Source organism: Alosa pseudoharengus, unplaced genomic scaffold (genome assembly GCF_046254945.1).
Source record: "Alosa pseudoharengus isolate Yale_2024_CS ecotype anadromous, Long Island Sound unplaced genomic scaffold, YU_APseudo_1.1 YU_APseudo_1.1_scf_23, whole genome shotgun sequence".
Taxonomy (NCBI): Eukaryota; Metazoa; Chordata; class Actinopteri; order Clupeiformes; family Clupeidae; genus Alosa; species Alosa pseudoharengus.
The window spans coordinates 14,711,905-14,725,574 of NW_027468685.1; the positions used below are offsets into that span (position 1 = coordinate 14,711,905).

Below are 13,670 nucleotides of genomic sequence, written 5' to 3' on the forward strand. Positions count from 1 at the left end.
GGTTGCCTTGTATGGTTCTGCCATGCTGAAGTACTGTCATTTGCATGTGGCCTTGACTGCAGAGTCATACAGGTGTTTAATTGGCTCAGTTTCATGAAAAAGTGGTGTTTTGGCAATAACACAATTCAAATGTCTCAAGGTATCGTAGTTTAAAATGGTAGCCCTGTTTTCACAAAGTTAACGCATGGTATGTTATCATAGATGTACAATATATTAATATAATTACAAAAAAACTTTTGATAAATGATAGCTAGATGGTCAGGTAGATAGATAGATAGATAGATGGGGAGGGAGAGGGAGAGAGAGAAGGAGATAGAGGGAGAGGGAGAGAGAGATAGGGAGAGAGAGAGGGAGAGAGAGAAGGAGATAGAGAGAGGGAGAGAGAGAAGGAGAGAGGGAGAGAGAGGGAGAGAGAGAGGGAGATAGAGATAGGGAGAGAGAGAGAATTAAAGCCCATAACATGCAAATACCAAGCATTGGAAGCTATTAGGACTGCGTCTGTCAGTATCCCAAAAGACAACAGCTGGTGAAATTTTACACTTAAGGGTGCAATGGAAAGAAGCTGTGCGAGGGAAGAGCTCGTTTTTTGGCACTCCGCCAGGATAAGATCCAGACCGTCTGTGGTTGCCTCCTCCTTAGTTGAGAACTTCCGTCTCGTCCTCGTCCGTGGATATATGCAGGGAGGGTCCAGATGGACTTCCCGCTGTGCGGAAATTTATGGAGCCATAAAGTTTAGTCGACTGCCTGGAATACGCAAACGCCTTCCTTCTGACCATTTCACCTTTCCACATAGAGACCATGAGCAGAATCGATAGGATGACTCCGCCAAGAGTCAGTAGGCACAGTCCTGCGATAACACACCGGTCCAGGTGGGCACCCACACGAGCGTTCTCTCGCTCCAGCCTCTCCATCTCCCTAGCAGACACGCTGTCTGGATTGACGGTAACGTCCCTAGGGATCGTGTAAGAGATGACCACTAGAGAGATTCCCGTGATCAAGAACGTGACCGCACATATGAATCCGTAATCTGTCGACTTCCCCGTTGCCTCAAAGTCGAGGTCTTCATCGGGCAAGTGCGAAAAATCCGGGAAGACCTCTTGGAGATCGCTCGAAGACGTCTCACACATACAGGCATAGTTATGTTTATCTGGCGGCCGTGGATCGTTGGGGTCAAGTTCAGCATTGTCATCTAGAAAAGCCAAGGAAGACTCTAAGTCTTTCTCAATGCACACAGTCGGCGCTTTATCCTGATCGTTCAAATCGCAGAGTTGGCTATTCTGCGCGGCCGCTGTCCAAGGTGCTGAATTCCCCCGCTCCTCACAGAAAATCGCGTTTTCTTCGGAATCACTCCTTCGGAGAGCCAGTTGTGATTTTGCGAGGGAGCACTCAAAGCCACAGATATCTGAGTTGTCCAGGTGCAAGTTAAACGCTTGCCAGTCAGGTTGACTTTGTTGATCAAAGTAGAAGAGTTCCAAATCGGCCATTTGGGCATTTGCGTTTAGTGTCTAGAGCACTCCGTTTAAGATACGTCCACCATCCCTAAAACGAAAGAACATGATTAGACTGTCGTTTCCAATCAGACAGCACTTCAATATACTTACTCTCTCCCCTAGGTAATCTGTTAAGAAACATGATTATATTATGATAATGCATTTTGGTCAAACAAGAAGGGATTATCATCGAAATTAGTTTGTGTAGCCTGCAACAACATGCAACAACCTTAATTCAAAACAGAATTAGCTTTTGAATAAGCATTACACATAAAGTGATATTACATTAAAATGTCTGAGAAAATGAGATCTTAACCACATTACCCCGAAAGGGAACACAAATCTTAAGTAGACTTCACATACTTCGTGTATATCGGTAGCCTATAACCAAAGTAGTTTAATGAATGGTAGTCAAAAACCTCCGTTTTTGCATGTTTAATCGAAATATTACATTTTCTAAATAACATTTCAGCAAAACAGAGGGAAGAGGGAAAAATGTCAGATCGATCGCTGCATGTGAGACGAGCCAGAGTTAAATACCTTATCCCCGCGGGCTCGCGGAGGCATTTCGGGCTCCTCCGTCTTAAGACTCAGCCAGTTCCTCCCACGCGAGGAGCTCCGGAGCTGAATTAACTTCTGTGTTCCTCAGAGGAACCGAATCCAGAGCGCGCGGCACTACTCAGCTGAGCGAGAGAGAAAGAGAGAGAGAGAGGCGGCATTGTGTGTGTGTGTGTGTGTATGTGTGTGAGTGAGAAAGAGAGAGAGAGAGAGGCATTGTGTGTGTGTGTGTATGTGTGTGTGTGTGTGTGTGTGCGAATGAGAGAGAGAGAGAGAGAGAGAGAGAAAAGGGGCGGCATTGTAGGATGAAGTCAACTGAAATCTCATTCAAATCTCAGTCAACACATAAATGATATGTCAGTTTGATTTTACTGTTCCCAAATCACGATGTGAATAAACTACGAATCACCATGTACTGCAGCATGAAAGTGAAAGTGGATTTTTTTATAAGACGTTTGCAAAGTATGGTCATCTTTGTTTCATATGAGACTAGGCTACTCTCAGTACTCCTGACGACCACATGCTATTCCACTGTAACATTCAAATATAGACTTTTAAATGAATAAATAACCTATAGAAATACTGTGCACTCCCCGTCTCTTTTACTGCTCATTTAATGACCTTCACTTTGTGATTTCACATGCCTGCGATCCAACACTGACCGTACACGGTGTGTTGCATAAATCAGTGCAGTCAAGCATGCCATAGGTCATAATTACCTAACGCCTCAATGAGTTCCACCCGCTGTTCCGGCGCTTGCTGCGCGCTTTGGGATGCTGCATGCACGCACACAAACACACACACACACATACACACATGGGGAGAAGCGAGGCTTGGGTTACACTGGGTGGCCAAGGCTTGCGAGTCACATCAGCGCTTGAAAGGTGGCGACACGCTACAGGCTGTCTCTAACACTTCTAGGTTGTCACACAAGCAGCTGGATGGAGCGACAGAAAGAGAGAGAGAGAGAGAGAGAGAGAGAGGAGGAGGAGGGAGAGGAAGAAGAGTAAAGAGGCTAGAAGAAAAGAAGTGTATAGGTGTGTGTGTGTGTATCTGTGTGTGTGCATGTGCATGTATGTTTGTGCATATGTCACATTTTACAGCACATTATAATGCGTTCCGGTGGGGGAATGTGGTAAATTTTAAGCCCCAGATGGCCTCTTTCTCTCCTGCCAGATGGAAGACAGACATCCACGGCATGTTTTTTTCTCAGGAAGCTCTCTTAATCTGTAAATGGCTCCGAAGACAGGCAACCATGCATCAGCTCACAGACTGCTAACAGTTGTCCACTGTCATGAACTACTAGGGCTGTAATGTGCACCATGACCTCATGTCTTCTAATGTTTAACACACACACTCGCTCTCTCTCTCTCTCTCTCATACACACACAAACACACTCACACACACATAAACAAACACACTCACACACAATGTAAAATGCATAAATACACACATTTATATGTATGCACTCATACACATTCATATGAGAGATATGAGAGAGAGAAAGATAAGAGAGAGAGAGATAAGAGAGAGAGAGAAAGAGAGAAGGGATTGTACACATGGACACTCACGGACAAATGCACAAATGCAAGTCTGGCCCATGAACACATGCACACATAGACATGCTGGCAAATGACAAAAGTGAATATCAGTGTAAAGGCTGAGAGCCTCTGAATGTCTATCATACACACCTTGGTCACTGAACAAGCCAGTCCCTGACATGCAGATCTCCCTTCTCCTTGGGCGGCTGAGTTCTTCAGCGGAAATGTTTACAAGGCTATTTGAGCTACAGCTGTGTCTCTAGGGGACAAATAGTCATACCAAGAAAATGTCACGCTCAGGTGTCAAGGCTGTATACACCAGGATTGAAAAACATCATTCAGAACACTGTTGCTTTCTCATACAAAATGTTAAATCTCAACAAAAGAGCTCTATTTTCAGTTGGACAGTTTATTGAACAGCTTTGTTGGCCAGAGTATTGGACAGATTTGTTGGCTTCAAAGCAAGATCTTTTCAGTTAGTTAGGCTTCCTGCAGCTGGTCCACTTGTTGCTTCAGATAGATCTGTGCCTTATACATGCTATGTCCCAGTGTTGGTAATGAGTTGGTAAATATATATCATATCATCTATATCTGTATACCATATAGCATGATAATAATTATAATAATATACGTTTATTTTATATAGCACCTTTCTCAAACCCAAGGTCACTTTACATAGTAGAAGGAAAACACAACAACAGACAAACGATAACAATACATATGTATACTATGTAAAGTGACCTATGTATTATAGTAGTATAATGTATACTATGTGTACTATGTATACTATGCAATACGATATGTCTATAGAGCTATGTGTTGGGTGTGCATGTAATTCATTTATATTTACAACTGTAATGTTTTGTATATCTTGCATTGTTCTCATTCTTAACTCTCTGTAACTTCATGCTGGTTTCAAGTGCCTTTGATCATTAATGATTGATGATGGAATTTTGTGTGAAAGATAATACAAAAATCAAATCTGGGATTGGTTGTTAAATGTAAGATTCTTCTTCAGCTCAATGCACTGCAGGGAATGAGGAGATTCTTTGGCATATGCACACTCAAGTCTCTTGTCCATGAAAATAAGAAAGGAATCATTCAAAGAAATGCCCCAGAAGCTGCAAGTAATGTTTATGCAGCATCCCAAATTCAAATAAGAAGACAAATAAATCAAATATAAATGCAGGGCAAGTGAGAGAACCACCATGAAAGAGTAAAAGGCACACAGGTTTGCTATCAGAGGGAGATAGAGCTTTTACCCAGAGACATTTGTGGAAGTGACTAAGGGCACTGGTGACCTTGAAAAGACTATAGTCAGTGGCTTGGAAGGTGTCCTCGCACACACACACACACACACACACACACACACACGCACAATATACAGAGCACTAAATTACAAAACAAAGACAGATACTGACACACACATATGCACACGCACAACACACACACACACACACAAACACACACACACACACACACAGCAAACAGCAATGAACACAGATACAAAGAGCACACACACATACACACACAAAAAAACACAGACACACACAAATACATCCGATCAGAGCAAACAGCACCAAACACAGACACACAGCGCTTACCCCCCCCCCCACACACACACACACAGAGCAAACAGCGCGAGAACACACAAGACTGACACTCTTCTCCTCGCCCTGAGCCACACAGTCCACGGTGATTCTCAGCACGCTCCTTTTTTGTTCTACACCCGACTGTCGTCTCTTCCCTTTTATTATGCATTACATTATGCATTCAACCCGACTTTTCCAATATTATCAAAGGCATCTCATTTATTTTTAGACACTGGAGAAACACTCGGAAGAGATAATAGCGAACTCTATCCCCACCAGAGGGTGGTGTGTGTGTGTGTGGGTGTGGGGGGGGGGGGGGGATTGCTCACTTGGGCGTCTTTGTGGCTTTTTAGGGGGCTGGCTCTCTCCTTGTCGTCTGCTCAGAGAGTGATAAATCACTTCCACAAGTGATGCATTGTGTTTGTATAACAGGCAGCCCAAGCCCATGCAAGAGACCCCGAGAGCCGCAGTGATGTGATTTGTGGCACTTTTTGCTGACGGATCGGACCCGGGAAACAGGAGCACAAGCGAAGCTAAGAATAGCTGGAGAGAACCCCACAGTGAAAACAAGGCAGAGGGTTAGCATGGGACATGTGTGTGTGTGTGTGTGTCACCAAAGAGGACATTACAGCTCATGGCCTTTCGATCCCTCTGGAGAGTCGACACATCTCCCTCAATTTCCCTGCCACTCTTTCACCCCCACATTTCTCTATTACTCCTCTCTCTCTCTCTCTCTCTCTCTCTCTCTCTTTCTCTCTCCTCTTCTCAGTGCCTGTGAAGGAGTTCACCAAAGCCAGCCTATATAGCAGAGCTTCATATTTAAGGTGAGCGGAATTAGGTCACGCATAAGAGGGTTATTGTATACATTGTGTGACTATTATTCTTTAAGTACACTTCCCATGCGAATGTGCGAGACAAAATGGATGTCAAATTAGATGAGAGAAGTCCAACCACCTATCAAATACTGCTGATGTCAATGTAGGTATTTGATTTCAGAGTCAGTGGTGCAACCTCATCCATTAGCTGGGTTGATAAGAGTCACTGAGCGCGCTCCGAGTCTTCTTCAGTTTCACCAGTGAATGCGGTTTCATGATTTTTATGTAATCATCAAAACATCACAAAGCGAGTCATAGCCTCCACCCCTGATTAGTTTCACACTATACTGTACACCCCCTCAGTCGGTTTTATAACCTATTATAACCGTACACAGTCACCTAAATAACATCACAAAGGCCCCGAGTGTGGCGCTCCACCATGGCACAATAACCCACAGCTTTTAACAGCTCAAGTGAAACTGCACCCAACCCTGCAATTTATCTTGTTTGCTGCTCAGGCTCTTTTTACCCTTCTCAGCTTGTGGGGGTCACGGCCAACGCACAGTAAACCGCCAAAGAGCCCAGGGGGGGCAGTTATGTGGTGGGGGGGGGGGGGGGGAGGGGTGGCGCGGCAGGCGGGGTAGGGTCTGTAGAGAGCACAGCATATTCCTCTTGGCCTTGATTTGTTCATGTGGTGTGCTGGGGTCAATACAGGCCACAGAAATCACAGGGCTTATTTACAGCGAAACTGACCTTCCGCGCTAGCATGGCAATCCGTCATGGCTGTAGTCAAGGGCCACTTTAGTCTCATAAAACACATCTGGAGGAGTCCCGGCACATTAACTTGCGTGTGAAACACTGCCAAACGAAGACATCAACAACACAGTCGTTACTGTGAAGATACAGTAAACCTCACCATGGCAACTACCAACCAAGAGTTTGTGATTAAAAAAAAAAATTAAATGAACATTATTATGATGTTTACTTTGAGGCAAAATTCTCCTCTTGTTTATGAAGTCCGAAGAGGACTTTTAAACTACTAGCCAAGTATTGACTATTCATATTAATGGTAACCAAGTCCAAACAAAACAGTACAAAACTGAACAAACAAATAAGCTTAATCTCTTGAAGATTTTTAAGGCCCATGATGACCATTCTGAAATCAACAGCTAGATGGCAGCAAATTTCTGCTTAGCTCCATGGAAACTAAATAAGCCTGTCATCATATCTTAAATGAGCAATGGATCTAATGTCATAATGCTCATAATCTCTGCCATAAAAAGCCCATTACTTGGCTAGGCTATACCCCCCCCCCCCTCCCCCACTGTGTGAAGCAGAAGGATCAACCTAACTAAATGTAAAGATAAGGCAGGTATTTTTCATAAAATTACATCACATTATTTCAGAATTAATAGCCCCATTTGTGGCAATGAGGAGCACATGATTTGTGAAGTAAAGTTACTCAACCAATACATTTTGTTGGCCTGTAATTAACGATTGAACCAGTACCCGTAATTAACGCCAATGAGTGTGCTCAAGCATAGCAAATCACTGATGTCAGATTTTTGCCCTGTTGAACTTTTATTTAATAATTGTGGAAGCAATGATGAGGCTGAGGAGGTTACTGGCCCTGGTTTCTTTGGTTGCTTTATAGAACGGTGACTGTGAAATGGACATAAGGGCAGAAACAAATGAGTTTGATTGTTCTACCTATGAAAGGCTTTATGCACCCCCATACACACACACTCTCAAATACTCTCACACTCTCTGTCTGTCTCTCTTTGACATACACACACACACACACACACACACACACACACTCACACACACACCACTTTCAGTCTTATGAATGCAGTAAGGCATATTTACCTGGCACATCTGAAAAAAGACTAAAGGAAAAGCATATTCATTATGACTGTAGTAGATGATCCTGATTCACCTGCTCATTGGAATGGACTGTCAGTGGCTCCGGCTGTTGGACACTGCTACCATGACATAAATAGCACAACTTGGAATGGTTTGGTACGGCTCTGATCGTTCGCTGGCCGCCCATCTACCCAGCACCCAAAGCATTTGGTGAGGGGGAGATGTACAGTACAGTACAGCATGGCACAGCACAGCGCGTCTCATATCCTCCGTGCAATGGAAAGTCTGTGGAGCAACAGTGCAATCCCAGATGAGTCAATTATTGAGGAAGAACGTGAAGCCATGCATCCAACATCAAATACGGGCTGCCAGCTGGCGGTACGCTTTGTATTAATCAGAGAACAAAAGTTGGCTGTCAAGACGTGTGTGAATCTGTCATCGGTCTTGCAAACGAGCTCACTTTAAAAAGGGTTATTTGTTCCATTATGAGCCATTAACAACCCTATTTAGCAGACTCATTTTTAAAAAATTGTATGGATGATTTGACATTGTGGTTTTACAGCTGATGAGAATCATTTCTTAATATGATACAAATATGTATTTTTATATGCCACTGTCAAATTCTAATATTTGTGAGATTGTTGCATGGAAACACACAAGAGCACTTGATATTTTCAATTGAATGAGGTATACATAACCTGGCAACATAACTAAAGCAGAAACATCACTGCTGTCTTACCTCAATGCCAGTCAGTCTCTTAAGACAGGCTATATAAAGAGATTCTTCATAGTTCAGTCAGGTTTGTTGGCCAAGCTTCTCAGGTTTCTGATTAAGACATTCTCTCTTCAGACTAATGCATTATAATTTAGATTAAAGAGAATAAAAAAACATCATATGCTTAGGCAAGCATTGGAACTTCGACAGACTGTCTTTGAATAATACCTGAGGGAATTTTCGGGCTTCTATAAGATTTCATTTGTGAAAGATAATCTGGCCCTAGTCACAAAGGTAAACGTCGCACTTTCCCTGGCAACAGTCGATCTCAATCAGCTCAACCAAGCTCACTGTCTGTCTCGCGGCAGCCGACAAGTCCTTCCTCTCGTTTCCTACCACTGTTCCGTGGGAGAAAATTGCACTGACATCTTTGGATGATAAAGATTCAGGGAGTCTCAGTGAACCCCTTTTTCTTTTCCAGTCACTTATCTCTTTGCCTCAGGCCCTTAAGAATAAATCACCTGCCGTTGTGGAGGACTTCAGAGAGGCCTATGTTTAAGGTCTACAGGCTTATTCGCGGAGATAAATGAAGCTATATGTTCCCCTAGTACTGGCCTGAAACCAATCTCTCTTTTGAATTACTTTCTTTATAGGTGATTAAATTTACAGTCTTTGTGGAGTGAAATGAATTTCAACGTTTCAGCTTTTCAAGGAAAGGTCACCATATCCTAAACAGCAAACGGAGATAAAGAAAACAGTCTGTGACTGGTTCACCAGGCCTAATGTATGTTGGTATCAAACAAAGAAAGCAACAGTTCTATATGAAGAAAACAATTCTTCATATAGAACAATTCAACAATTCTATATGAAGAAAAGCATGCAATATGCATTTTGCAACAGATTGTAAGAGCTGTTCAACTTCTAGACAGAACCCAAGGTCTACCTACTAAACTTATCTGTAGATCTCTCAGTAATATATGTTCTCTGCTCTTATATCCAAAATGCTGTACAGGATAATACTATAAATAACGGCTTCCAGGCTACATTTTGACATCCTAGAGAAACCTTCTGTCTCTAAACATAATTGCCTTTGAAGATATGTAGGGCCATTTATTGCATTAATGAATTGCAGTTTAATCAAATGTCCATTCCATGTATTACGGTAGTATAGCGAATATTCTACCACAATGACCACTAAAATTATCTAATGATAAAGTGAATTATTCAGACAATCCCAATTCAGCTATACTGATTTGAGTAAAACCAATATGACTGTCAGGGTCCATTTGAAATGGCTGATGTTTAAGTATTAGATAACGGTGTCCTGCAAATTGTCTGTAAATACTGTCTCCTGTGCTCTATTACTGCGCCTCTTGCGCTTTGCATTGCGCAATGACGCGTGTTGGTGACAGAACATCTCAGCACCACGCGTGAGGTCCACTAGAGATCCGCGTGAACTGTCAGAGCAACAGCAGAGCCCAGCAGGAAAGTTCACATGGGGAATGGATATGAAAAGCTAATCAAATCTCACTTTTATGTGGACTTAGCCTAAATATGTGTATAACCTCGTAAAGAAGAAAGCCGAATTGGATGAATTGAAACAATATCAGGAGGAAAGCAACTGGTCCACAACTTGTCACTGGAAAAAGCAGCGTGTAATATTCTAACTAGTTTTTCTGTAGCTAAATACGATAAAGTTCAAATTTGTTTAAGTGGGTTACCGCGAATTACAACAGACAAAAACCAACACAACACACTTCTGCAGAAAGCTATCAAAGTAAGTAAGCAAAGATGGAGAACAGCAGTGTGGAGAACCAAACTTTACCAACATGGACCGACCACAGCATCGAATACAAAGTGATCAGCGCGGTGTTGGTGTTTGTAATATGCGTTCTGGGAATCATCGGCAACACGATGGTCATCTTGGTGGTGCTTACCACGAAGCACATGCGGACACCCACTAACTGTTACCTGGTGAGTCTCGCTGTGGCTGACCTCATGGTATTGACTGCCGCCGGTCTTCCAAACATAGCGGACAGCATCTACGGGTCCTGGGTGTTCGGTCACTACGGATGTCTCGGTATAACCTACTTTCAGTACCTTGGGATTAACGCGTCCTCTTGTTCAATTACTGCCTTCACGATTGAGAGATATATTGCGATATGTCATCCGATTAAAGCCCAGTTTCTATGCACTTTATCCAGAGCGAAAAAGATCATATTGTTAGTGTGGGGACTCACCTCGCTGTATTGCGTTTTATGGTTGTATCTGTCTGATACTGTGGAGACTGTGTACAAGGATGTAACCATAATATCATGCGCATACAAGATGAAAAGAAGCGTCTACATGCCCATATACTTTTTTGACTTTGGTATATTTTTCGTCGTGCCCCTTACGCTCGCCACTATCCTGTATGGACTCATTGCCCGAATTCTCTTCTTAAACCCACTGACTTGTGAAAAAAACGCAAACAGAAAAAGTGATGTCGGAAAGGGAAATACTGTGGTTAACCTGAAAAAGTCCAGCCATTGTTCCAACACTACTGCCACTTCCAGGAGACAGGTGAGTGCGCGCAAATTCAATCACTCGTTGATGTCCCACTCAGTTACTGAAATGTTAACTTAAGTTTTAACTTAATTACCAATTCATGAAAAGTTTAAGAGTGTAGTTGTTTGCACTTTCTTTGAGTTTGAAATTAGTATTGGAGTTGTCCTTTCTAATTTAGTAGCCTGTATCTCAGTATGAATCATTGTCCATTAGCACAGATGATTTTAGTAGTAGGCTGGGATTTTTTTCTGACACAATCTCTACCTGCGTTGTCCAGGTTACTAAAATGCTGGCGGTAGTGGTGATCCTCTTTGCCCTGCTCTGGATGCCTTATCGCACATTGGTCGTGGTGAACTCCTTCCTGAAGCAAGCCTACCTGGACACCTGGTTTCTGCTGTTTTGCCGCAGCTGCATCTACCTAAACAGTGCCGTCAATCCGGTCATCTACAATGCCATGTCACAGAAGTTCCGCGCGGCTTTCCGCAAGCTTTGCCTGTGCGGACGCAGGAGTTCGGCCACCAAGGGGGCGTACAGCGTGGCGTTGACCTACAGCGCGGGGAAGGAGACCTCTATGGTGGAGAGCACCGAGCACTACACCACCGAACTAGACGAGTTGACCGCCACAGAGGAACTACTTGCCGAAAAGAAAACACTCTATCCAGAGGACTGTACTTTGGTGAAAATGACTTTTAACCCAAATTCTGCATAGATTCTTTAACGGGTGGTATAGTGGAAGCACCCCCCCACCACACACACACACACACACACACACACTTACTTGAGCGCAACAAGTGAGGACTTAAATCAGATTACGCTGAACCAGAGACAGCGCCTGAGTGTCTTCTGCAACAGAGGCCCTCAAACATACTGGTGTCCCTGTTTAAATGGACAGATCACTTTAAACACAACACATTTACACACCCAGTTACAAGTGTAATGACTGATTACATTTAAAATGATCAGTTTTAAAAATATTTGAGGATGTTTCCTCTGCATTATAATTTTCCTTTGAAATGGAAAATTAACCAATGGTCAGGTACAAAGAAGCAGTGAAGCTCAGTGATGTTTTATATTCAACCATATTGACAATAATACACTCAGTGAGCTTATGGACTAGAAAAAAGTAGTCCTCGGATTGCACTTAAAGGACATGAACCTGAAATTGAGGCATATTATTAAAACATTGCCTGGCTCTCTCTGTATTTGGGAATGAGCGAGAGTATTTCACATGCCACTCTAAAGGTGTTCTAAGGAAGTCTGTAGTTCCTGAATACCATCGCCTCAGCTGCTAGATGTGAATACACAAGGTCATGGCCAGAATCTCGATAGGACCACTGTCCACTACTACCACTCCTGACCTGCACCCCAGCAGAACAAAAAAACACATCCAATAGGGGAGAGAACATTGCAAGGCTTACTCACAAATTGTATCCAACAAAAGCATCTGACTAGTCTGTACGTATGTCTGACAATGTCTTGCTTTATAAAAAAAGATACGATTGTTCAACTAGGATACATAATGTACAGCATGATAAGAAAATGAAATGGATGTGTCTATTAGGTCTGATATTGTTGCTTTTGCTTTTTGCTGCATAAGTGATGGGAAAGAGTTTCATATTTTGTCATGTGGTTACATTGTGTAATGATCATTAGATGGCTTAGTGAGCTGCCATGCCATAGTTCTTTAGCATCTGAGCCAGGTCATAATATTGTATTGTGAATGCTTTGTTTCTGATGCCTTTTATCATAGAGTGACTCTTGAAGAGTTGAAAACTACTAATGTTATCTCAGAAAGTTTACATTATTGTAGTTACTGGGACCTACAAAGGATTTAAGTGAATAAAGTCATAATTGTTATTATGGGTGACCACTATGGGCCACAGCAGACTCGGGATGAGATCTCACATCAGGACCTGAATGACTTATAGTCAGTCACTATTTTGGGATCATGTGCATTATTCATGAATGTGTCTATATTTTTATTTACCTCACAACATTATGCTGCTCATATGTGTTTGCAAAATTGGTGGGTTTCTAAATATTTGCCAAAACAGCTGTCTGTGTAACTGTAAAACTGTGTTTAGCCATAGAGTAGTTTGATTCTGTCTCTGAATTATGTGAGAAGTGAATATGAATGTATTTTATTTCTGCATTTGTTTTCGCATAAAATCTTAAATTGACAATTATGATTGTATAAAACCATTGCGGGTAACTCAATTTGTTGTGATTTTCCCATGAATTGCTGAGAAGAGAGCATATTTCTGTGAATTCGTTATTTATTGGCTTTATAAAGTCTATTATGTTTCGTCCAATGTTTACCTGTTATGCTACAATAAACAGTAGGATGGCACCTGTGCAGGCTTCAGAGTCTCCGATGAAACCTTAATCAGCGTAGATTGTTTCATCTCATTCATTGACTCCTGTGGCTCAGTGGATAGAGCACGGCACTATCAACACCTGAGGGAATGGGTTTGACACCCAGGGAACATACTCTGACTAATAAAAACTATATCTGCGTAGTACATCGGTAGCATTAGGCGTAGTGG

General features: G+C 42.5%; 2 protein-coding genes across 2 annotated transcripts; one reads left to right on the forward strand and one right to left on the reverse strand.

Annotated features, from left to right (window-relative positions):
• Positions 1-416: 416 nt before the first annotated feature.
• LOC143140138 (transmembrane protein 74-like) lies at positions 417-3,829 on the reverse strand. The gene is made up of 4 exons (XM_076300961.1): positions 3,740-3,829; positions 2,768-2,824; positions 2,031-2,173; positions 417-1,539 (listed from the first exon to the last, which is right to left on the reverse strand). Exon 4 carries the CDS (start codon positions 1,482-1,484, stop codon positions 636-638), a length of 849 nt encoding a protein of 282 aa, XP_076157076.1. The 5' UTR covers positions 1,485-1,539; positions 2,031-2,173; positions 2,768-2,824; positions 3,740-3,829; the 3' UTR covers positions 417-635.
• Positions 3,830-10,368: 6,539 nt separating this feature from the next.
• On the forward strand, positions 10,369-11,833 carry trhrb (thyrotropin-releasing hormone receptor b). The gene is made up of 2 exons (XM_076301860.1): positions 10,369-11,139; positions 11,402-11,833. The coding sequence occupies exons 1-2, from the start codon at positions 10,369-10,371 to the stop codon at positions 11,831-11,833; spliced, it is 1,203 nt and encodes a 400-aa protein (XP_076157975.1).
• Positions 11,834-13,670: the final 1,837 nt, after the last annotated feature.